The 27,127-nt window shown below is 36.7% G+C and overlaps 1 protein-coding gene across 2 annotated transcripts in view; it reads right to left on the bottom strand.

Annotated features, from left to right (window-relative positions):
* Positions 1 to 27,127, bottom strand: part of RASA2 (RAS p21 protein activator 2) — a 126,538-nt gene that overhangs the window by 18,497 nt on the left and 80,914 nt on the right. Inside the window, exons 12-19 of one of the 2 annotated variants that reach the window (XM_030934799.1) lie at positions 26,088 to 26,202; positions 25,588 to 25,662; positions 24,746 to 24,869; positions 21,755 to 21,861; positions 18,437 to 18,520; positions 17,740 to 17,817; positions 12,513 to 12,586; positions 11,856 to 11,965 (exon numbers count right to left, since the gene is read on the bottom strand). In XM_030934799.1, the coding sequence (XP_030790659.1) occupies positions 11,856 to 11,965; positions 12,513 to 12,586; positions 17,740 to 17,817; positions 18,437 to 18,520; positions 21,755 to 21,861; positions 24,746 to 24,869; positions 25,588 to 25,662; positions 26,088 to 26,202 (767 nt within the window). The remainder of the gene's footprint in view (positions 1 to 11,855; positions 11,966 to 12,512; positions 12,587 to 17,739; positions 17,818 to 18,436; positions 18,521 to 21,754; positions 21,862 to 24,745; positions 24,870 to 25,587; positions 25,663 to 26,087; positions 26,203 to 27,127) is intronic. The other variant, XM_030934802.1, reaches the window with a different exon arrangement.

The following is a 27,127-nucleotide window of genomic DNA, read 5'->3' as shown; positions in this document are numbered from 1 at the left end:
TTCATTATGGAGTGTCCTTTTCACATATTGCTGGATTTAATTCATTATACATATTTTTTCTTGTAAAATCTTTAGTTTTAGTACTAGAGTTATGCAGGCTTCAAAACATGACTTGGCAAGTATTCTTTCCCTCTGTTTTCTAAAAGATTTTGTGGGTAAGGTTGATGTTATTTCTTCCTTAAGTGTTTGGCCGACTTTACCAGTAAAGCTATTTAAGCCTGGCATTCTTTTTTAGGACAAATTTCATCAGAAGCAGAGATACAGAGTTTTTAAGATATTCTTTTTTCTTGCACCTGTTTTAGTAAATTGTTTTCCAAGAAATTTGTCCATTTATCTGAATTGTCAAATTTATTGATATAAAGTTGTTCATATTAGTTTCTGGTTAGTCTTTTAATGTCATTAGAATTTGTAGTAGTCTCTCTCATTCCTAACCATGGTAATTTTGTGTTTGATTTTTTTTTTCTTTTATCAGTCTTTCTAGGCATTTTTCAATTTTATTAAAGCTTTTGGCTTTGTTATGCTTCACTATTAGTTTGTTTCCTATTTCACTGATCGTACTCTCATCTTTATTTTTGCCATTCTTCAATTAACTTTATCTTCTCATTTTCTAGTTTAAGTTGAAAATATATAATTGATTTTATCCTTTTTTAAAAAATAAAAGCTTTATTAAGGTGAGCCTATTTGACGTGCCAATTCATCCAGTTTAAGTGTACAAATGAAGGTCTGTTTGTAACTCTACTGAGTGGTGTAACCATGACCATAAATCAATTTTAGAACAGCTTCATTCCACCAATAAAATCCCTCATGCCTGTTTATACCCCAATCTGCTACTTGGGACTGGTTCCCAACCTCTCCCAAGCAGCCACTAACCTACTTTCTGTTCCTATACCTTTGTCTTTTCTGGATACTTCGTATAAATGGAATCATATAGTACATAATTTATTGGGTCTGAGTTCTTTCACTTAGTATAATTTTTTGGGGTTCATCCATCATGTAGCATGTGTCAGTAGTTCAATCTTTTTTACTGCTAGTAGTATCCTTTAATATTATTATTATTTTTTTGTAGAGACAGGGTTTCACCATGTTGCCCGGGCTGGTCTCAAACCCCTGAGCTCAAGTCATCCTCCTACCTTGGCCTCCCAAAGTGCTGGGATTTCAGATGTAAGCCACCACACCCAGCCTGTATTGCTAATAGTGTTCTATTGTATATATATCATATTTGTTTACCCATTCACCAGCTGACAAACATTTAGGTTGCTTCTAGTTTTTGGCTATTGTGAATAATGCTGCTCTGAACATGCACTCCAATTCTTTGTGTGGGCATATGTTTTCATTTCTTTTGGGGTAGGTAACCAACAGTGGAATTGCTAGGTTACATGCACAGTAGTTTTAACTTTCTGAGAACTTGCCCAATTGCTTGTCAAAGCCCCTATTTTACTTCCCATTGGAAATGTATGAGGGTTTCTGTTTCTCCACATTCTCAACAACATTTGGTATTGTCTGTCTTATTTATTACAGACACTCACTCTAGTTGGTGTGAAATGGTATCTCATTGTGGTTTTAATTTGCATTTCCCAATGATGTTGAGCATCTTTTCAGATGCTTATTATCCATTTGTATCATCTCTTTGATAAAATGTTTATTCATATATATCGTCCTCTTTTTAAATTGGGTTTTTGAAAATTCTGGATACAAGTATATCAGATAAGAGTTTTGGACATATTTTCTTCCAGTCTGTTGCTTAGTTTTTCATTTTCTTAATGATCCTCTTTTGAAATGTTTTTGAATTTTGATGAGATCCAATTTATTAAATATTTTCTTTTATAGACCATACATTTAGTTATATATGTAAGAAATCTTTGCCTAACCTATAAAGACTCAAAAGATTTTCCTTAGTTGCTAATACAAATATTTATAACAATCATTTTCCCTTTATGTACTGTTTCAGCTGTATCCCACAAACTTCGATATATTTGTTGCATTTTATCATTTAAATTAAAAATATTTTTGAGTTTCCTTGTGAATTCTTCAATCTATAGGTTGCTTAGAAGTATTTTATTTAATTTCCAAATATTTGGGGCTCTTCTAGATATCATATTGTCATTAATTCTGTTGTGATCAGAGAACATACTTTGTAAAAAGTCAATCTTTTGATATTTACTGAGGCTCCAGGCCCAGCATGTGGTGGCCTATTTTACTGAATGGTCCAATGCACATTTCAAAAGAATATGTATTCTGCACCTGTTTGGCTTAGTGTCCTATAAATGTAAATTAGATCAAGGTGACTTATAGTATTATTCCAAACTTCTGTAAGAAAACTGGTTCTTGTGCCAGCTGCTCTAACAATTGCTGAGAGAAGACTATTAAAATATTTGAGTACAGGCCAGGTGCGGTGGCTCATACCTGTAATTCTAGGCCAAGGCAAGAGGATCACTTGGGTCCAGGAGTTTGAGACCAGCCTGGGCAAGAAAGTGAGACCTTGCCGCTACAAAAAATCAAGAAAATTAGCCAGATGTGGTGGTGTCCACCTGTGGTTCCAGGTACACAGGAGGAAGAGGTAGGAGGATCTCTTGAGCTCAGGAGGTTGACGCTGCAGTGAGTTATGTCTGTGCACTCCAGCTTGGGAGACACAGCGAGACCCTGTCTCAAAAAAAAAAAAGAAAAGAAAAAAGAAAAAAAATTCAACTAGAATTGTAGATGTCCTATTTCAATTCTGTTTCTTTTTTTCCAACTACACTGAAGTTGTAACTAGGTATGTACACGATTAGGATTATGTGCTCCTTAATGTGCCCAGATGTATTTGGTAAAAGTCGTTTTGACATCTACTTGGTCTGGGATTACTGCTTACTGTTTACATCGTCTTTCTCCACCGAATTACTTTCAACCTATCTGTGCTTTTATAATATATTTAATGTGGATATGTTGTAGGAGTATATTATTGGATCTTGCTTTTCAAAATATAGTCTGACAGTCTGTGACTTTCAATGTAATGTAGCTCATTTACTTTTACTGTAATTATTGATATGGCTGGGTTTAAGCTATCATTTTGCTATTCATTTTCTGTCTCACCTGATTTGACTGCTCCTCTGTTCTTCCTTTCCTCACATTTTAATTTATTTATTGTTTGGGAGGAGGAGAGGGGATGGGTTAGTTATATCAAGTTTTTTCCTAAATTTTTGTTCTAGATATTATAATATACAGCCTTAACTCATCACAGTCTACTTAAAATTATTCTTGCATCACTTCACATAAAATATAAGACCCTTGGAATAATTTACTCCACCCCCTTCCTTTGTGCTGTTACTGTCATATATTTCATATCCAGATATGTTATAAACCCTGTAATTAAATGTTATACATTTTGCATCAAACAGTTGCTTTTTAAAGAAATGGAAAAAACAAAAAACAAAAAACAGGCATTCCTACATTTACCCACATATTTACCATTTCCAGTGCTCTTTATTCCTTCTTGTAGATCTAAGTTTCCATCTGGTATTATTTCCTTTCAGCCTGAAGAATTTCCTTTAGCATTTCCTATAGTGCAGGCTTGCTCACGATGGAGTCTCTCTCAGCTTTCATTTATTTAAAATATATTTTCATTTTTGAAGAAAATTTTCTCTAGAATGTTAGGTTGAGACTTTTGTTCCTCAGCATTTTAAAGAGATTATTCCACTGTCCTCCGGTTTTAGTTGCTTTTTATGAGGAGTTGGCTGTCAACTGTACTGTTGTTCCCCTGTATGTATCTTGTTTTTTGTTTTTCTGCTTGTGAGATTTTCTCTTTATCTCTGGTTTGACTATTGTATGTCTAAGTGCAGTTCCTTTGTGTTTATCATGCTTTCAGTTCACTCAGCATCTCAGATCTATAAGATACTGTTTCATCAAATATGGGAAATTTTAGGCCATTATTTCTTCAAAAACAATTTTTTTTTTTTTTGTCCAATTCTTTCTCTACTCTCCTTCTGGGACACCAACCACGCATATGTTAGAGAACCTGATATTGTAGTAAAGGGTCACTGAGGTTTTGTTCATTTTCCCCCAGTCTTTTCTGTGTTCTAGATTGGTTCATTTCTTTCATTTCTACTGATCTATCTTCAAGTTCAGTGAACCAATCTGCTGTTAAGCCCATCAGATTTTTCATGTCAGGTATTGTGCTTTTCAATTCTAGGATTTTCATTTGATTCCTTTTTTTCTTTTTTGGCTGAGATTCCCCATTTCTTTACTCATGATGACTACTTTTCCACCAAGTCCTTGAAATATTTATAACAGAGGGTTTAAAGTTCACATCTGCTAATTCCAACATGTAAATCATCTAGGGGTCTACTACTGATCACCTTTTCTCCAGATTATGCATTATAGTTCTGTGTTTCTTCTTGAGTTGTTAACGTTCCATTACATACTGGCCATCGTGAATAAAACACTGTAGAAACTATGGATTCAGTTACCTTCCCTTGAAGTTACATCATTGGTGGTTATTGTGAGGGTTGGTTTTATACTTTGTTTATACTATACTTTGTTTATTCTTAATCCTAGAACACAGTCTTTACAACTGAGCCACCACTCTTGAGATTTTGATGAAAATACTGAAGCGTCTGCTAAGCTCTCTAAGTAAAATTCCAAATTCTGTCTCCTTTGAGGGGGACAGAAACTGAAGTCTCTGCTCATCTTTTTAAAGTTTTCAGCTATTGTTTTTCACTAGCCCCTTTGGGGACATGTCCCTCTTGCATGAGCAGTTTAAGAGTCAACTAAAGATTTCAGAGGAGTTCACATGCAGACTGAAGAACTCCTCTTTATGCCTCAATTTCCAGCCTCTCTGATAGCCCTAAACTCTATCCTTTGGTATCTCAAGCCAATAAAGCTTAGTTTTCTGCTTGCATTTTAGCTCATACTGACTACCTCATACTGACTAGACTGGGAGTGCTTTCAAGGGGAAAAGCTGTATAAAAATAAATCTTAGGCCAGGCGCGGTGGCTCATGCTTATAATCCCAGCACTTTGGGAGGCCAAGGTGGGTTAATCCCCTGAGGTTGGGAGTTCGAGACCGGCCTGACCCACATGGAGAAACCCCGTCTCTACTAAAAATACAAAATTAGCCGGGCATGGTGGCACATGCCTGTAATCTCAGCTACTGGGGAGGTTGAGGTAGGAGAATCGCTTAAACCCGGGAGGCAGAGGTTGCAGTGAGCTGAGATTGCGCCACTGCACTTCAGCCTGGGCAACAAGAGTGAAACTCCATCTCAATCAATCAATAAATCTTAGCCAGCATGGTTCCTTTCTTTCAAGGATCAAATTCTTCAAAGAATTGTTATATATATTCTGCTCAAGGTTTATAATTGTTATCTATGAGACTTAGTCTAATACAAGCTTCTCCACCATTACCAGGACTCTTGGTTTTTTTTTTTCTACCATTATCAGGACTCTTTTTTTTTAAGTTCAGTTTTACACTGACTCCATCATTTTCTGTTCCCCTTCTTTGCTTCTTTTTCTTTTTCCTCAGAAAGAGTTCTGTATCTATTTTTAAAAGTCAACTTCATGCCCAAATCCTTGGAATTATCCTTAACGTGCCTTTTTCTCTCACTCCCAGTATCTAATCCTCTGGGTACTATCTTTAAAATAGATCCAGAATGTGATCCATTTTTATCATTTCTACTGCTACCAACAGATCCAAGCCATTCTCTTCTCTCCTCTAGAATATTTTAATAGTCTCTTAATTGGTTTCCCTGTACCCTTCATTCATTCTCCATGTAACACTCCACAGACATAAGTTATCCTATTAAGACATAAGTTAAACAATGTCGTTCTTCTGCTTAAACCTCTCCAATGTCTTTCCATTTTACTCAAAGTAAAAAGCCCACAAGGTCCTATAAAATCTAGCACTTCTATGACCTTTTTGATCTTAGTTCCTATGACTTACCATCTTCTTCATTTTTTTCCAGCCACAAGAGCTTTCTCTTATCTTTTCAACACTCCAGGCATGATTCTATTTCAAGGCATTTGTTCTGGGTGCTGTTAGCTATTTCTGTGACACTTTTATTGCAAATATCCACATGGTTCACTTGCCGACCATCTTTAGGTTTAGGTCTTTGATCAAATGTCACTTTCTCAGTGAAGCCTTCCCTGGTTAGACCTTTTAATATTTTAATTCACCTCACTGAACCCATCATTTTCTGTTCCTTGCCCTTGCTTCTTTTTTGTTCATCTCATTTATAATAATCCAACATAAATATAATTTTCTCTTTTTACTGTTTATTGTCTCTTAGTAAAGATCTATAAGGGCAGGGATTTTGATATGTTTTGTTTACTACTTTTCTCTCCAGAGCCTAGAACAGTGTCTAGTACATAGTAGGCACTCAATAAAACACCTGTTGAATAAATGCATGATTGAATCAACTATGTATTTTGTTCTTTAGCTATCAGAAAAAAAAAAAAGCTGCAGAGCCCTGTATGTGAAAATACAGGCAGATGAAAACCATGTTAACCTCAGTGTTTTAAGCATTTATGTTTAAAATATCATGGACATTTCTTGTACAATGTCCATTGGTTATATGAGCTAGGGTAGGGCTGGCTATATAAGCTAGGGCATTTAATGTCACATGAAAGTTGTGTATATGTATATGTGTAAAACAGGTCTCCCCAAAGAAGACAATATCTAATTAAATTTTACAGAACAGAATTTCAAAGATGAATTAGTATGCCTGGCAGAAATTTTAGAAAGACAAGTGGTTCTTAATGTAATTCAGATGACAGCATATATGGAAGACATGGTGTCCTTTGAAGAATACTTATTATATACCTTTATGCCACTAGTAATAATACGGGTCCTTACCACTGAGGATCTTAAAGACTAGGGGAAGAGATGGAAAAAAGTAATGACCACACAGTATGCCATGTGGCTAAAGATACACAGTAAGGGAATAGCAACACTGAGGTAGATGAGGCTTACAATGGCTTCCATAAAGAGCTGACACTTGATCTAAGACTTAAAGGACAACAGATTACACAGATAAAGAAGAAAATAAAAGAATTTTTAGGTAGATATTTTTAGGTACATATGCAAAAGCATGAATGTAAAAGAACATGTAAAAGATGTAAAGAAGGAACTGCAAAAAGTAGTCTGGTGAAACTACATATGGATACTGCAAAAGATGAGGCTGAATGAGACATAAAGAGGCTGGAACATCAATAACTAGTTTGATCTCCACATATAACTAAGAGAACTTTTACTTGTAGAAGATGACTACATTACAGTAAAGGAATATAAAATCATAATCATAAGTACACAAGGCCATAAAAATCTCTCAAGGTAATCACGACTGATGGCTGAATGTCTGATAATATTCATTTGCTACATGTTAATTTAACTCTACTGATTAGTTGCTTACTATTGCCTGTTAGCACTTGCCTAAAGGGGCCTCAAAAATTTAACAACTTATTGAAGAAAAATCCTTAAAACAGAGAAAATTCTACTAATTCATTTTCCAGTAAAGTGGGAAAGGACCATATTATTTGACACTAAGGGACAGAAATACTTAATTCGCACTACTACTGTATAATAGGAAGATAGAGTGAAAGACTCAATGATTTAGGTCTATGTTATAGGAAATTTGGGAGGTATTCTTTCAGACACCGAAGTCACAGAGTAAGTGTAGCAAAAGACTACTTAACTAGCAGTCTTGGCTATCTAGAAAACAGCAGGGAAATTGGAAGTAAGCAAAACATTTGCTCAACAACCAAACAGAGAATACAAAGCCCAGGTATTTTATTTACAGGAGAAAGTCCTGACATTTTCATTCAAAGCCTTTTAATCTTAGGCATAATTTAAACAAACATAGCACTTGCATCCTCACTTATAGTACATTGCTGTAAAAAACAGAGGTGGGTGATGGGATGGGAGTAAGGTGTTATATTATGGTTCACAGACATCACAAGAAATGTAAGATCGCAGCCTTACCACAAAGGACAGAGAAAAACTGTATAAAGCGAACACAGGAACACAAAAAGCACAGCAGTCCAAGGCATTTAGCTGCGGAGTAAATGCATTTAGCTGGAGTAAACAGCTGCACACACCCTTAAGCAGCTCTGAAAATATCACTAAATCAGAATCCATATAACAATTAATATTATCAACGGTAGCCCCAAGTCATCTAGAAAATGTTAACTTACGTTCAATGAACTCTTTTTTAGAAGGCAGGGAAGCATGTAATATATTTTGGAAAGATCCATCAAAACAGTTAAATCAAAAAGCATGGAAGCTTAAAACCACAGGCTTTGGTAAATAAGCTTGAAATTTCATATCTCATTCCTCCAATGTCATTCCAAAATTTTAAATTTCTTAAGGTTTAAAAATAATGTAGCTTCTAATGTGTCTATTTTATACCTCTAGTAGCTTCATCATTCTGGAGAATTTTGTTCTCTTAAAATCAGTGGACAGAATAGAGATTCTTTTTTGTTTTTGGAGACAGAGTCTCCCTCTGTCACCCAGGCTGGAGTGCAGTGGCATGATCTTGGCTCACTGCAGCCACCGCCTCCCAGGTTCAAGCAATTCTCCTGCCTCAGCCTCCCAAGTAGCTGGGACTACAGATGCACGCCACCACGTCTGGCTAATTTTTGTTTTTTTAGTAGAGATGGGGTTTCACTACGTTGGCCAGGATGGTATTGATCTCCTGACCTCATGATCCACCTGCTTCAGCATCCCAAAGTGTTGGGATCACAGGCGTGAGCCACCACACCCGGCAAGAACAGAGGTTCTTAACTTGAGAATCATAGATGAACTTTAGGTCTATGAACTCCCTGAAATTATTATGCAAAATTTTGTGTCTATGAACTCCCTGAAGTTACATGCACAATTTTTTGTCTGTTTGTAGGTACAGTTTTCTAGACAAAGGGGTCCATAGCTATCTAATTCTTTTTTTTTTTTTTTTTTTTTTGAGACAGAGTCTTGCTCTGTCGCCCAGGCTGGAGTGCAGTGGCCGGATCTCGGCTCACTGCAAGCTCCACCTCCCGGGTTCACGCCATTCTCCTGCCTCAGCCTCCCGAGTAGCTGGGACTACAGGCGCCCGCCACCTCGCCCGGCTAGTTTTTTGTATTTTTTAGAAGAGACGGGGTTTCACTGTGTCAGCCAGGATGGTCTCGATCTCCTGACCTCGTGATCCGCCCGTCTCGGCCTCCCAAAGTGCTGGGATTACAGGCTTGAGCCACCGCGCCCGGCCTCTAATTCTTAAAGATTATAAACCAAAAAATACTTCAGAATATTGGTTTAGATTAGAAAATGCTTTAAATGAGGAAAAAAGAACTCATTTATTCATAGAGAATGACTAATTTACCTTAACTTTTATTTAAATGTACCATTAATGTAAACATAATTAGCACCCACTGCTATGCATAGGTGAGTACATTTATATAGTATTCAATAAGTTATAATTTCTAAAACATTCAAAATATGCTTAGCTTAAAAAATGCTATCTGGGCTGGGCACGCTGATTCACACCTGTAATCTCAGCACTTTAGGAGGCCGAGGCAGGCAGGTCACAAGGTCAGGAGTCCAAGACCAGCCTGGCCAACATGGTGAAACCCCGTCTCTACTAAAAATACAAAAATTCGCTGGGTGTGGTGGCGGGCACCTGTAATCCCAGCTACTCAGGAGGCTGAGACAGGAGAATCACTTGAATCTGAGAGGCAGAGGTTGCAGTGAGCCAAGATCACGCCACTGCCCTCCAGCCTGGGTGACAGAGTATGACTCTGTCTCCAAAAAAAAAAAAAAAAAAGCAGCTATCTGAAAGGGCATATATATAGCCTATTGACTTTTAGTTATTTGAATACGTAAATGTTATAACAAATTATCTGGGTAATATACCCAAAAGTATAATGCATTTGGTTTCTTATATCTTTCTAATATATTGGGACACGTAGTCATTCTGGCTAAGCCATTCCTAAGGAAGAATTATGAAATAAAATTTTTTCCTTATCACTCTACTATTCAAGAGTCTCCACTGAAGCACTCTACTTAACTGTGTTATATCCTCTTTAAAGCACCCTATATCTGATGTATTATTCCAGAATTTACAGCAGAAGCTCTCTTAACAGATCTTTACCTAACAGATTTGACAGATTAACAGACTCTCCATTTCCTCTGTAAAACATACTGAATGCTGCTCATAGGATGCTAAACGCTTGTGGTTGCTTGGGTACTCTGTTAAGTCTGCGCCCTTCTACTTCCATTGTTTAGGCTGTTTTGCTTACCAAGTCCGTTGGGTTTGTTGCTAAACTTATTTATGCTAGTTTTCTATGTTGTAATTATGATTTACTTCATGTAAAGAGACAAAGTAAGTGGCCACTACCAAGAGGTTTATTACTTATTTGAAAATCAGGTAAATGCTTTGAAAACCCTCTAAAAAGGAGATGCATACCTCCACAAATAAGGCTGATTTATGTGGGGGTAAGACAGCTGTAAAAGACTAGTGTAACTATCCTGAAAATCTAAGAGGATTTTGTGCTAGGATTACTTTTCAAGTATCTAAGTTCTAGATTTACCTTGGAGCAATCAACCTGAAAACTGATGCATTATGGGTATATTTACACAAGAAAGACAGGAAATCTGATCTATAGGTCAATAGTCAAAGAAATAATCGTGGTTCTCTACTACCAAAATGCTGGTAAACAAATACATAAATATTTAAGATCTGTATGCATCTTTTTGTTTATTTTTAAATGATTCTCGCTTTAACCAACCTTTTGGTTTGGTTAAATGAACATCTCTGGATCCTGATTATTTTGGACAGAAGGGATTCTACTATATAGATGTGATCTGTGATCTAGATACTAAATTCTTCTTGCTAAAATATCAGAAGCGAACGGCCTTCTGTGGATAATTCCTTTTTTTTTTTTTTGAGATGGAGTCTTGCTCTGTCACCCAGGCTAGAGTGCAGTGGCACGATCTCGGCTTACTGCAGCCTCCACCTCCTGGGTTCAAGGGATTCTCCTGCTTCAGCCTCCAGAGTAGCTGGGACTACAGGCATGTGCCACCACGCCCGGCTAATTTTTTTGTATTTTTAGTAGAGATGGGATTTCGCCATGTTGGTCAGGCTGGTCCCAAACTCCTGACCTCAAGTGATCCGCCCGCCTTTGCCTCCCAAAGTGCTAGGATTACAGGCATGAGCCACCACACCTGGCCTTCTGTGGAAAATCACCCCAACGGAATAAACTCAAAAGTAGTTTATTTAAAGGACTGTGTCAGTCTACTGAGGGATAAGCTTTGCCTCTCTGCAGCTCTCAAATCACACTGTAGGAAGATGGCTTCATTTACACAAATAGCCCACTTGTACAGGCAACAGAGTCTTCTCAGAAGGCAAATTATTAAGTCATCTACCCTGGGGTTAGCTTGGCTAAGAGCCTAGGATGAATCTGACAACAGAATATGTATCACAATCTATGGTGTAACTGTGGGAATGTCTAGCTGATATTTCCCAGCAAAGCACAGAAATATTCTCATTTATTAGATATTGAATCTTGCTAATTTTGCCTCTGAGAGTTAAAGAAACTCCCATGTTCTAAGAGGTTTAGCTGTTGCTCTTTGATAAATAACAGTATGGATTACTATGGATTTTTAGAAAACAGAGCACACTAAAGGAACACCATTTTCAGAAACTCAAGAAATTTAATGTGAGAAAAACATAATATTTTATGTTATGTTTAAATAACATAACATAAAACATAATGTCAAATATTTTTTCATTCTTAGTACGTATGGAGAAGGCATAAACTATAGTAATATTACTGAAAGGATTCACTAGAGTCACAATAAGTGGCAAAGAAACCTACACCGAGAACCAGAAAAACCCCATAATAAAGCATAAACACAACTACCTGGCTGTTTGTGGTAGGTGAGCTCTCTGCTTGTTAAGCAGAACCATCGTTTCTTAAAATTCTTTTTTCCAATCCGAGTTCTTCCCTGAGCTCTTTTATACATCTCACTGCCAACATAACAGATGTAAACATTTAGCTATAAAAATTAAAAGTTAAACCAAAACAAAGAAGTATCCTTTAATTTTAAATGACATGAATAGTTGTGTAAGATTATATTAAATATATAAAAATGTGTTTGCCATCCATGACTGTTGTATTTATTTTGGCCATACTAAAGGAATAACGTCTTTAATTAATTTAATATTTTTAATTGTACTATGCAGAACAAAAAAGGACCAAATGAGTGATTCCCCCCCTTAACTTATAATGAACACTGTACATTAAGACTAATAGTGCTGTTACTTTTTTAAAGTACTCTAAATACCCATCATCTCACTATAACTGCAAAACAACTCTAGGACAGTATGCACAGGAAATCATGCTTTTCTGCCATAAAGTGTGTAGGACAGTAAAGGTGACTTACCTGACTGCTAATTTTGGCAGTTCTAACACAGAACATAACGCCAGATCTCCTCACTCTTAGACCCACACTCTTTGTACTTACTTAATATCTATACTGATATATGACTTTCATGTCTAGTTTGATTAAATTACCCTTCTTTCAGGTGCACAGGCTCACTCGTACCACTGGACTCTTTAGTTTCAGTAGATGAAATTTCATCCAAGAACTAAATGGGGAAATGGGCAAATATTACACTGTGTGATAAGGAACATTATAAAAAATTCAGTTTATCTTACATGTCATTGATTATAAGGAGAAGTTCTTCATTACTAATGAATACACATGATAGTAATTTATAAAACAAAACACATATTATAGAGGAAATCCCTAATTTACAAATGACAAGTATTACAAAAGTCTTATTTATTTATTTGGAGACAGAGTCTCTGTTGCCCAGACTAGAGTGCAGTGGTGCAGTCTCGGCTCACTGCAACCTCTCCCTCCGGGGTTCAAGTGATTCTCATGCCTCAGCTTCCCAAGTAGCTGGGATTACAGGCATGTACCACCACACCCAGCTAATTTTTTTGTATTTTTAGTAGAGACAGGGTTACAGTATGTTGGCCAGGCTGGTCTTGAACTCCTAGCCTCAAGTGATCTGTCTGCCTCAGCCTACCAAAGTGCTGGGATTACAGGTGTGAGCCACTGTGCCCAGCCTAAAACTTCGTTCTTAAGTTACTTAAAACCCAGAACATATTTCCATGTAGAAATAATTCAATCCATAATTCCTTAACTGCAATTCTGAAATACATAAAGTTCTGAATACAAAGTTTTTAAATCTTGTCTTTGATTTGAAGTACTCATTTAGGGGTATAACTTAACCTGAACTGGTGTGAGGCTATTTACACTCTGTACTTATATTACTTACTGTAAGTATTCATACACTATGCTATAAGAATTAATGTATTTGATTGTGGGGTGCTACCCTAGGTTCCACTGGGGGGTGTTACATATAGTATATACTGATTACCTTTCGAAACTCTGAAAAACTGAATTCTGAAATACTTTTGGTCCCAATGATTTTACATATAAGATTGTGAACCTTTATTATAGGTTAAGGATCACCAAAGTATAGCTCAGAGGGCCACGTCTGACCTGTAGCCTGTTTTTGTAAGGCCCATAAGAATACAGGTTGAACACTCCTAATCTGAAAATCCCAAATGTTCCAAACACCCAAAACTTTTTGAGTGCCAACAGGATATTCAAAGGAAATGCTTGCTGGTGCATTCTGGATTTTGAATTTTGGATTTTCAGATTAGGGATGCTCAACCAGTTAAAAAAATATACATGGAGAGAGACAGAATGAATAAAAGTATTTCAAAATTTGAAAAAATCCAAAATCCAAAACACTTTATCAAGCATTTTTGATAGAGGATACTCAACCTGTAACTATTACATTTCTAAATGTAACAATTAGGGTTACATTTAGGATTGTGAAAGCGTTGTGAAAACAAAGACTAAGTGGCAGAGACCTTATGTGATCAGCAAAGCCTAAAATATTTTCTCACTGTCCCTTTACAGAAAAGAGTTTGCCAACTTCTACTATATATAACTGATTTTAACTCTGAGAAATGGTATTTCACAGTCATGACTGAAGTGTAAACAGATTATCTGGGATAATCTGGAAATCTAATCACCATTTATAAACTTTCCATGGAGAATGTGGGAATGTGGTGACTCAAGAAAATTTGTAGTATCCATCTTTACCAGGTCAGCCAGTGAAGAACATTTAACTTCACAAATATGCTACCTTGACTGGTTAAAAGCTTTTTAGTATTTGGTTGTCTCTTCATGGGAAAGGGAAATTGGCACTTCAGGAAACAATTCCTTTTTCTTTTCTTTTCTTTTTTTTGAGATGGAGTGTTGTTCTGTTACCCAGGCAGGAATGCAATGGTGTGATCTTGGCTCACTGCAACCTCCACCTCTCAGGTTCAAGTGATTCTCCTGCCTTAGCCTCCCGGGTAACTGGGACTACAGGCGCCCACCACCACGCCTGGCTAATTTTTGTATTTTTAGTAGAGACAGGGTTTTACCATATTGGCCAGGCTGGTCTCGAACTCCTGATCTTGTGATCTGCCTGCCTCCACCTCCCAAAGTGCTGGGATTACAGGCGTGAACCACCATGCATGCCTGGATGGAACAATTCTTTTCTTTTTCTTTTTCTTTTTTATAATCTACCATTACCTTGATTTTCAGGAACAATTCTTGTTCTTAAAGAATCCTATTTTGCCTCCTAAATGAGCTATCAATTTGTTTAGTTCATTAGGTGGATATTACAAACTCAGAAACTCAGAAAGGGTTTGCATTTCTTTGCTTTTTCCTTTATACCTTTCTACGTTGTTCTGCTTAGGACTTAAACAAAACAAACCACATTCCAATAAGGATAATATTGAGGCTCCAGTGCCTATTCTAAAGTAGAATTTTGTAGAGACAGTCATTTTCTCCTAAGACTGGCTGATGATTGCCTGCCAGAGCTCAGACTTAAGGAGTTTTCTTTTTTTTTTTTTTTTTTTTTTTTTTGAGACGGAGTCTCGCTGTGTCGCCCAGGCTGGAGTGCAGTGGCCGGATCTCAGCTCACTGCAAGCTCCACCTCCCAGGTTCACGCCATTCTCCTGCCTCAGCCTCCCAAGTAGCTGGGACTACAGGCGCCCGCCACCACGCCCGGCTAGTTTTTTTTTGTATTTTTAGTAGAGACGGGGTTTCACTGTGTTAGCCAGGATGGTCTTGATCTCCTGACCTCGTGATCCGCCCATCTCGGCCTCCCAAAGTGCTGGGATTACAGGCTTGAGCCACCGCGCCCGGCCCTTAAGGAGTTTTCAAATGGAATGTTTATTTCTGCTTGCTGGGAGAAAATATTGGTAAGTGAAAGAACAAGAACAGAGTTCCTTTTGCATTACATATGGGTAATGTGGGTACAAGTATCCAAGGGAACTGAAGAAGTGCCCTACCATAGCATCAGTTCTCCCAGATGGACCATCCACTAATGGAGTCTGAGTTATGTGAATATTTTATTTCTTAATATATACCTGAAGTCACTGATTTGTTAGCAAATATTATTTATAATAGTTTATTTTATTTTTTTGAGACAGCGTTTCGCTCTTGATGCCCAAGCTGGAGTGCAATGGCATGATCTCAGCTCACTGCAACCTCTACCACCTGGATTCAAGCAATTCTCCTGCCTCAGCCTCCCTAGTAGCTGGGATTACAGGCGTGTGCCACCAGGCCTGGCTAATTTTTTGTATTTTTAGTAGAAACGGGGTTTCACCACGTTAGCCAGGCTGGTCTCCAACTCCCGACCTCAGGTGATCCGCCCACTTCGGCCTCCCAAAGTGCTAGGATTACAGGTGTGAGCCACTGTGCCCAGCCAATACTTTATTTAGGAACTATGGGGTAAATACAGAGATATAAAGTGAAAGAAAACCCAGTAATTAAGATGGACTACAGGCAGGGTGACTATAGGTCCCAGTTTGCTCAGGACCATCCCCATCAGGGGCCATTCCTATCATCCCAGAATAATCACTAACAGTATTTTTCACTCTTAAAAGTGTTCTGGTTTAGACATCAAATTATATGGTCACCTTGTTTATAGAACTATCCAGGTTATCCTTTCTAAACTCTGCAGGGAATAGCATATGATTCAGAGTTATACTCTTATTTTCTTCTGCATCAACAGTAAATGTCACTAGTCAGAGTGCCAATATAAAATGAGAAATTGAGCTTCACAAGCTTTTGCAATTTATAGCACTGCACATATCTTGTTGTAACTACTAAATAATAAAGGAAACTAGGATATCAGGGTAAAGTATCCTACGTCAGCTTAGGGATTTAGAATCAAATCTGAGACAGAGGCATACTATGGCGATAGTCCATTAGAATGTGAGTGGGTGACTCAGGACAGATCAGGAACAGACTAAACTCCTGGTACCCTTAAATCCTTTCTCCACTGACATTATCAACTCTACACATTCTGATTATATCAGGGGAAAAAAAAATCAGATACTACCATAGCCTTGGTCACAAAACGTGGAAAAACAACCCTCAAACAAAAGACAGTACATCATAATCTTGCCAATAAAAGTCTGCCTACAGTGTCACAAATGTTTCAACAATGTCCTAAAAATAAAAGGGCAGCTTTTTCTTTGCCTATTCTTTTGAAAGACTTTCTCCTCAAAAGCCTTCAATGGTTTGTCTAAAAATTTTTTGGTTAAACAGGCACTATTCTAGATGAAAAACATTCCAATGGACTTTAATTTTTTAAATCATCATTTTTCACTTACTAAGTCTCTGTAAGAATCCTAAGTATAAAAAAAGGCCCAAATGTACACCTCAACAAAATAAATACTCTGGCAACCAACTGCTAGTTATGCTACAGAAACTGAATGAAGTCTTTAACATTTGGCTTTGTTAATTCGGATTCATTAAGTTAAGAGTGTGATACATAAAATAGAGTACTTTCTTCAGGCCTAGTTTAGATATAATTCATTTCTTTCCTTATTTTTTAATTCTTAACTTCTAGACTATATGGGATAGAGTACTTCAAAGGTTAACTTTTCTTTATAAATTTTCAGCATTTTACAATAATGCTATATTTTGTTTAGATGATTCAGGACTAAAGACTCAAGAAATTAAAGATCCTTTCAAAACATTCTCAACTTCTAAGTGAAGTGATTTTTGTATGCTGCAGGACTTGTGTTCAGATATTATATACTATAGGCTTTTGTACATTTATAGTAACTTTCCTCAGGTTACTACCATGAATTTATATTGTTCATTAAATGTTCAATAATGTATATATTTTTTATTAGGGCAATTAAGTGCCCACTCTACATCAGGCACCATACAAAGCCTTTACCCCCAGAGACCAGAGGTTCTCAACCAGAAGCAATTCTGTCCTTCAAGGAACATTTGGCAATACCTGGAGGCATGTTTGGTGGTCAAAACAGGAGGCATACTTACTGCATCTAATGGGTAGAGGCCAGGAATGCTGCTAAATATCCTGAAACGCACAAGCCAGCTCCTCAGAATCAAGAATTATCTGACCCCAAATGCCAATAGTGTCACTTTGAGAAATCCTAACCCTAGATATCTGTAATTTGTGTTTCTAAGGCACTGGCCAAAGTAGTAGTTGTTAAACTTATTTAGGTATTTTCAAAGCTGAAAAGCACAGCACTGTATAAGAAGAAAAAAGAAAAAGGAAGCCTTTTTGACGAACAGTTTAAACATTATTATTTAAACTGGGGATTGATATAATATATATAAAATGTTATTTCCCCTATGCTATGTGAAATAAATATTAACAATTCCAGAATAAAATAATCATACCTTTTTAACTGCCATAATATATCCTTCTTCTTGAAACATTTTGAAAAATTCACACATGAATGTCTCTTTGAAACTTGACTAAGAAAAAACAAACACAAGGTTTATATGTGTTAGAGAATTAAGAATAGAACAGACTATATTTTAAAGCTGAGGATTAAGGCCTAAAAGGACTCAATTATATATTTTCAGAGTTCAGGGCTTGGAGTGGAAGACTTCTTTCAAAGCTGTCATGCGATTATGGCACAAGCAGGCAGACAGACAGACTGTCCTGCACTTCCTTACTAGGCTCTCTTTGTCTTATTTAGCAGTTTTCATGAAACTGCACTTTTTTTTTTTAATGTTCTCATTAAACTATTTTTTTTTTTTTTTTAATTTTCTAGAGACAGAGTTTTGCTAAGTTGCTGGGACTGGAGTGCAGTGGCTATTCACAGGTGCCATCATTGTGCACTGCAGCCTTGAACTCCTGGCCTCAAGTGAGTTTCCCGCTTCAGCTTCCTGGAATTAAAGACACAAGTCACCATGCCCAGCTTCTGAAACTGTCCTCTTTAACAGGTGACTTACTTAAAAGACAGCTACTGTGTCTGTGTGTGTGTGTGTATAGTTTTTAATTTGGAAGAAGGTAAGTCAAGGAGAAAGGATCATAGGATGTAACAACATTTAGAAGTGTAAAAACAAAATAAAAGATGTAAGGACTTACCTTGCTTTTGGACAGACTCCCCCAGCTTCCCAAAGTTTGTATAGTTTTTGAGATGAGAGTTAATGTTCTAATTGTCTGTGCATCCTAAAGAATGTAAAAAAGACCAAAACTACCATTAAGTTTTCAAGAAAATAATTTATATAAAAAAGCAGAATAGAGTAAATGGACTACATTGCTGTAAAACAATGACTCCAAAACGTTCAAACCACACACAGTTAAAATCTAGCTAAGGCTGGGTACAATTCACCGGCCTAAGGAATTAAGAGACTAAAGAAGCCATGTATAATTAACAATTCTTCCCAAAGTAATTATTAAAGATGTGGTGCTTTTAAAAGTCATATATATATATATATATATATATATTTTTTTTTTTTTTTTTTTCCCTGAGATGGAGTCTCGTTCTGTTGCCCAGGCTGGAGTGTAGTGGTGTAACCTCAGCTCACTGTAAACTCCACCTCCTGGGTTCAAGCAATTCTCCTGTCTCAGCCTCCTAAGTAGCTGGGATTACAGGTGCCTGCCACCACGCTTGGCTAATTTTTGTATTTTTATAGAGACAGGGTTTTGCCATGTTGTCCAGGCTGGTCTCGAACTCCTGACCTCAGGTGATCTGCCCGCCTTGGCTTCTCAAAGTGCTGGGATTACAGGCCAAAGCCATAATTTTATCAATGTTATATGTAAGTTGTTTCATACAGTATGGCACCTTGGATTACCTGACAAATTATATTCACTTCTGGAATGTCAAAGGCATCTACTTTACTACCTTATAACTTAAAATGGCAGTTTTAGGTGTTCCAAATTTTCTGTGCTCAGCTCACCTCTAAACATATTCAATACTTTAAACGGCTTTTGCAATTAACCCTTTTCACCATGGAAGCAAAGACCTAAATTCAGGTTAGGAAATGTGAAGTCACCTAGCTCTTTTTGATCTTACCAGAGGGTGATTATTTGGGCCTATTATCCAAGAGGTTTTTCAGGCCTCTCTATCTGAAAGAAGTAATATATAGTAATATATAAAACTGACTAAACGGTCTTCCCTCAGAAATCTTTGCTCCTTCATTTTTTTTAAATTGAGATATAATTTACATATGACAAAATGAATAGATCTTAAATGTATACCCTGCTGAATTTTCACCAATCTATACATTTGTGTAAGTTTCTATCAAAACACAGACCATTTTTATTTGTTTTAAGGATTCAAGCAAACAATATCTTGCATCTGAAGACATACCAAGAAAAATTTACCAAGAAAAGCTTTAGTTCAATTTTTGGCTCACATTCCTTAATATTTTAGTATGCCCCCCACCCCCACATTGAAAATAGGCAATGAATGTGAAGGGGAAGAGATGAACAGAATATAAGGCAATCTGGAAAAGAAGGAATATCTGAAATATGATCATTATAATATACTTATAAAATAGAAACACACCTAAATTAAGGCTATTGAGAAAACATTTTAGCTGTAACATTTGGGATTTCATTATATCTATAAAAGGTCCCTACAATTCTCTGCCTTTGAAGAAAATAATATTCTTAAAGATGTCCTGGCACCTGCACTCACGTTTGTTGCAGCACTATTTACAATAGCAAAGTCATGGAACCAACCTAAGTATCCACCAACATCGGTTACAGGAATGCGCAAATTCAAGTATGAATACAAGGCAGACTCACAGGTTCAGAAGTAGGTGTTCTGTTTATGTCCAGAATGTTGCTACCACGCTTTCATTGCCTCAGAGTTCTGTGCAGCTTTAGTAACAAAGCCACAGAATGGACAGCCCTGTGAACAAAAGGACACTGGCCCACTCTCTGCTGGGGCTACTCACAGACCATTTATCCTTTGGCAAGAAAGGGCGTGGTGCTGCCACTGCAACATGGTTCTATTCAGTACTCACAAAGTTAAGTGAGTGTCAATGTCATGTAGTCGTTGAGAGGAGAAATGGGTATTCACAATTTGGTTTAACTCTAAAACTCATGTGTTTTCCCTACACTACTGAGCAACTCCTCTTGGCTCTGAGTTTCCTAAGGGCAAAGAGTATCTTATTCATCACTGCATCTCCAGTACTGAGCATGAAATGATACACTGTAGATACCTGAACATCTGTCTAAGAGGTTGGAAGGGATAGGATTAAGCTTACAGACGATAAAGACTGACTGAACTTGAATCCCAGTTAAATCCAGTTCAAATTGAGTAAAATCAAATCATAATTTGTCAGTTGTGTGAGTGTGGAAAAGGTACTCTATTGTGATTTCCTTATCTGCACATGTGGATGATAACAGAATTTACCTCACAGGGTTGCCAGGAGGACCAAATAAGTTAAAACATAAAGTAGTTAGAACAAGGCCTAGTACAAAGCACTAAATAAATGTGGGCTATTATTATTATTTGTTATACAAATCAGCAACTAAGATCAATTAGATAAGATTATAAAGTATTTGGAACATAAAAGCTTAAAGAATTAGCCAAATTACACCATATAAGAAGGAATCGGAAGTATAGCAAAAATAAAGAATTTTAAAAATTAAGAAATAAACATGTAAATCTATGCAGTGGAGATTTAGATTTTTGGTAATTAAATAGGATTCCAGAACACAAGATTACATGCTTAAAAAATTTTTAAATCTCATATGTTTACAGTATTACCTCAGGTAAATAAAAAGTAAAAATACTGACATATTTAACAAGTTATATTCCAATAAAACGTCCTACACCTTTCACTATACTGCATTCTTGGTTTCTTTTTCTGTTTTAACTGTTCATGCTTATCCAGTTCATCTGTCATTTAATATTTTCTAACTATATGCTGTCAGTTTCATTGCTACTGAAATCTTCTATCTTAGATGCTGTTTCCAAATTAAATGGAATTTCTCTTGTAGCCTTCTTTCTTAGAGAAAAGAGCCTCTTCAAATTTCCGTGAAATTTAAAAATATCTGCAAAATTAAACTATTTTAATAAATCAGGAAAGCAGATTTTGTTTAAATAAAATACCTATCAAAATGAAACCCGTAACTAATGAAAAAAAATCTTATGGAAATGTATACACACACACAGTAGCATATGAAAAAATACAACAAATCCCCTTTGTACTCATCACCAACCTTCAATTAGCATTTTATCACTCTTGTAGAACACCTTTTAACAACAACAAAAAATAGGATTATCAGTCTCACTTGAAAGACTGAAATGGCCAAGAAAAACGCTGAGTAAATTTAAGTATCAGTTATAAGAAAATACAGCCCAGTGAAATTGACTTATTTTATCTTTTCTTCATTTTGATAAAAATAAAAAAATGGAATAAAACTTTCAGAAGAACAAACACTTACTGGATGATGAGGTCGCAAATGAAAAGTATGAGGTGATACTACGGCTACAGCAAAGAAACGAAGAAATACAAAGCTGCTCACTGCAGAATACTGAACATGAGGGTCATCTGCAGGAAAAAAATGGTGAAATGTCATGCACAAAAACACTTAATTAAAAAACAAAGATGATAAATTAAAAAATATAGAAAAGACAAGTAAACTAGGAGAGCAACATAATTTGTCTAGTAAGAGCCGAATTGATGAAATGATAGTGATGTTTATGACTAAATTAAAACACCCTATGATTAAAAAATCCAAAAGAAGAAATAATATGAAAAAAGACAAAGCTGCTAGGTTTTTAGAAATATTTTAATTTGAAAAATACCTCTTTCCTCATCTGCAAGAAGAGACTGCTAAAATTATGACAAAAATAAAAGTAGTATCTAGCACTACCTAGTGGTAACACTGAATCCCTTAAGAGTACAATACAAGGCTACTTTCAGTTTTAGGTTCTTGTTTCAATCCCCCCCCCCCAAAATCTTGATAATATTAAAAGTTATGCAACAAAAACAATAAGACAGAAATGTTTACTTTAAAAAAGCTATCAATAGTCCATAAATAAAAATGCAGATGAACTGAAGACTACTGGTGGCTTTGATCATTCACCTACAACTTTCGTTTCAGACTGGAGTCAACACTTCACCCAACAATCAGACGGATGGTGGTGAAGCAGGTGGCGAGGGAAAGAATCTTTAGGTTTGGTTTGAGTTTTAACTCTTCTAAGTCATTCAGTAGGTAACCATTAACAACTCGTTTAATTTGTCATTCTTTAATAATATCTGCTTTTTACCTGCTGTCTGCCCTGCCCTCTTACCTCTCCTTTCCCCATTCTTCTAGGGTAGTAAAAACAACAAAAACGAGAGAATATGAAACACTTATGGCAACAAAACTGTCACTACTATAGTCTACTGAGGATATGATGACCACATTAATAGTTAAGTCAACAAAAACATAACTAAGGAGATACATCTGCATGTATATAAAAACATAAAGTGTTGGCTGGACACGGTGACCCACATCTGTAATTCCAGCACTTTGGGAGGCTGAAAGCGGGTGGATCACCTGAGGTCAGGAGTTTGAGACCAGCCTGACCAACATGGAGAAAGCCCGTTTCTACTAAAAATACAAAATTAGTCAGGTGTGAAGGCCCATGTCTGTAATCCCACCTACTGGGGAGGCTGGGAACCTGGGAGGCGGAGCTGCAGTGAGCTGAGATTGTGCCAGTGCACTCCAGCCTGGGCAACAAGAGTGAAACCAGGTCTCAAAACAAAAACAAGAAAACAATCCAAAAAGTGTTTAAGATCATTTATATAAAGAAGAATTAAACAGCTAAAATAGATTTAAGGCCAAATAGAGTATAGTGAATGGCAGCATGTGGTTTGGAGTAGACCAGGCCCAGGTTTGAGGCCCTGCTTGCCTGTTGGCCATGCCATAGACCTTGGTAAAGTTACTCAGCTTCTCTAAACCTTTGTTTCTCACCTAATGGGAGTAGTACCTACCTCATGTGGTTTTGTGAAGATGAGAATAGGAGATAATGGAGGCTAACACACTGTGTGTGTTACTAAGTAGTCAATGTGGTTATCATGATCTAACCATTTAAAAATAAAATTTCAATGAGCATTTCACTTTTCCGTGTGCCTCTGGGTCCCTTTATTTTTGTTATGAAGATTAGATTTACTTACTTATTTACAACTATAATTAGCAAAGACATTTAGATATGAATTTATCTACATGTTAGACAACTCAGCCCCACTAATTTAGTAATGGGTCAATTTAACAGAAGGGCAGTTAACTGCACACGTGTGCACAGGGTGAGCACACACTTAAAAGAACATAAAACTGCAAAATCTCTTCAGATGGTTACAGAAATAAACTCACAGTTTTGCATAGCTGGTTAAGACAGATAATTTAAGTACCTGCCTAATTCTACCCTCCTACCCACCACCTCCCATTGTAGACAGATCTGGAAAGCTAGCTATAGCAAGTTTATTTACTTATCAGAGATATATTAAAATGTGAATAATTCTAAGTATTAACAGCGACAGTAACTCTGAATTTAATGAAAGGTTTCTAAGCAAAACCTTGACATGGCTACTTTTTCAAAATTATGCCAGTTACTGATACATGTACCTTAAAACTCTGTATGTTGCAAAAGAAAGGTTTCTAATGTCTAAGGCCATTTCTATAAAAACCTCTCACCACCAAAACCTTATTAGCATTCTCATACTGTCAAATCTAGTCAATTTTATGGAACTAAAGATTCTCACTATCTGAATGCATGCAGCTGGGAAAGATAGTTGGTATAAATAACAAAGGTATTTTTAACTCTCATAAGCATCTGGTATAAATGCTTACTTATACAATGTTACAGTTCTAAATTTTTGCCTTTCTTTAATGGTGATTTTGATTTGCTCTCTGTATAAAGTTGCATTATACTGAAATAAAATGCAATATATGTATTTTGGGATTTCAAGAAAAATCAGATTTCTTATGAGAAAGCTAGAATCATTTTGAAAAACTAAAGAAGGTTGTACTTAAAAACCTTAGGCCGGGAGCAGTGGCTCATGCCTGTAATCCCAGAACTTTGGGAGGCCGAGGCGGGCAGATCATGAGGTCAGGAGATCAAGACCATCCTGGCTAACATGGTGAAACCCCGTCTCTACTAAAAATGCAAAAAATTAGCCAGGCGTGGTGGCGGGTGCCTGTAGTCCCAGCTACTCGGGAGGCTGAGGCAGGAGAATGGCATGAACCTGGGAGATGGAGGTTGCAGTGAGCCGAGATAGCACCACTGCACTCCAGCTGGGGTGACAGAGTAAGACTCTGTCTCAAAAATAAAACAAGTAAATAAATAAATAAATACCTTAAATATCTTGCACAAACCAAATGTAATTAATATCTACAAAAAAGTCAAAGAAAAAGAAATGGCATGTTTTAGTAAAACAAGGCACTTACTAGGAAATCTCTGAGTAGCCATCTGCCTTAGAGAATAAAAGATATCACACATTACAGTGGGACAGCTCATACTTGATTTTACAATTGTACTGAATAACTTGTCTACGTAGTAGCGCAGATTCTCCTGCAGGATTTAAAAAGGGATACATTAAGATTTTGATGTTCACACATCTTCAATAGCCTTCATGAAAGAAAAATGTAAGAAAATGAGGTTCATTAGACAGTCACTATCTAACATTTTTTAAAGCACTGTTTCCCCTTTTCCAAACTCATTTGGTTTAAGGACAATTTATATACTAACTTAATTTAATAAATTAAATTTAGATTTGCTAGGCGTTAAGAGGTGAATCTATGAATAAACTTCACAAGAAGCAACAGGGAATAAAATAATCCAAAAGGAAATCACAAAACAACTCGGACACACAAGCACAGGACGTTGTGACACTATTATCCATTGCAATAAAAATTTGTGACCCTAACACAATCATCGCTTTTTCAGAGGCCACTGAAAGTAATGACTGATCAAGTCACTGTGTCACTTAGCCTGATCAGTTTGAGCCCAAAGGAATGGCTAGAACAGGGGCTGTAACTAGCTATAGCTTAAGTTCACTATTGTTACTAGAGACAAAAAGAGACAATCAAGAACAAAAACAAAGTGAAACCACTGAGGAAATAACATTCTAAAAACTAATCTTAGAAAATGCTGCTAATAGTAAAGGCTTATGTAAAGAATAAACAGCATTGCTTCCCTCTATCTGGCTTTATTATAATGTAAGTGGGAGAAAGGTTACACCATTAAGACCAATTTTAACACAATTATAAACAATATAACAAGGACTTACCTTATTATTTTCTACATTATCTCCCTCTTTCAATTTAATAGGATCGATTTCACAGGATTTTGAGGAGTCACATATCTGAAAAATAAATTTTGCAGTTAATGATTTTTTTCTAAGTAATCTGACGAAATGAAAAAACTGTTATTGTTCTGATAATAAAAGGTAATTATAGAGATTTAAATTGTAACTAAGCATAAAACGCCCTATGCAGGGATAATATATACAATTTTCTTAAAACACAATATCAAAAAGTATTTGTCATATATTTGGAACTCCGGCTAAGATAGAAATCCCATAACAAAGAAATAATGTAGACTACACTATACTGTACCTTTTGAGTAAAAATCCATTGATAGAGAAGTAAATAATTTGCTTCTAAAGTGTTCAGTCTTATTTTTTGAGGAACACATGAATGAATAAACCCTTCCCATCAATAGATGACTTCATAAAACAGCAACTATCATGAGGTCACAAACTATCACTGTTGGAGATATATTCTGTACCTCATCAAGAATAGGTTTTAATGTTACTTTCAGGTAGTGCCCTCCCACTATTTTCATCATCTCATCCAGACATCGGGTAGCCAAGGAATTTCCTCTAAAAATTGTGTTTGCATCTCTGAAACAGAAATAGATGAAACCAAATGTAGTAAACAAAGATTGTGAAACCAATAATATAACATACTTGACCAATTTACGAAAGAAGCATTGAGTTGAAATAGATTAAGACGTAGTAGAAGGCATAAGTGACCTACAATTTTAGTAATTTTTACCATTTATTTAAAAGCTTGCTGTCATTAGGTTTTTCAAACTTACCAAAAATATATAAAAGTAATGGCCAGGTGTGATGGCTCACGCCTGTAATCCCAGCACTTTGTGGGGTTGAAACAGGTGCTTCACTTGAAGTCAGGAATGTGAGACTAGCCTGGCCAACATGGTGAAACCCCATCTCTACTAAAAATACAAAAATTAGCTGGGTGTGGTGGCGAGTGCCTGTAATGCCAGCTACTCAGGAGGCTGAGGCAGGAGAATCACTTGAACCTAGGAGGCAGAAGCTTCAGTGAGCCAAGATCATGCCACTGCACTCCAACCTGGGTGAAAAAGTGAGACTCCGTCTTAAAAACAAACAAACAAAAAACTCAATACACACATATATATATACATGTACATACATATACACGTATATACATACACACATACGTGTATATATATATAAAGGCAAATCACATTTATGAACCAAAATGTAGAGTATATGTATGTCTGTGTGTGTAAAAAAACAACAGTGTTAGGCCGGGCGCGGTGGCTCAAGCCTGTAATCCCAGCACTTTGGGAGGCCGAGACGGGCGGATCACGAGGTCAGGAGATCGAGACCATCCTGGCTAACACAGTGAAACCCCGTCTCTACTAAAAAACACAAAAAACTAGCCGGGCGAGGTGGCGGGCGCCTGTAGTCCCAGCTACTCGGGAGGCTGAGGCAGGAGAATGGCGTGAACCCGGGAGGCGGAGCTTGCAGTGAGCTGAGATCCGGCCACTGCACTCCAGCC

Source organism: Rhinopithecus roxellana, chromosome 1 (assembly GCF_007565055.1).
Source record: "Rhinopithecus roxellana isolate Shanxi Qingling chromosome 1, ASM756505v1, whole genome shotgun sequence".
NCBI classification, from domain to species: Eukaryota; Metazoa; Chordata; class Mammalia; order Primates; family Cercopithecidae; genus Rhinopithecus; species Rhinopithecus roxellana.
The sequence above is the reverse complement of the archived record's forward strand: the minus strand, read 5'-3'. Positions and strand labels throughout refer to the sequence as shown.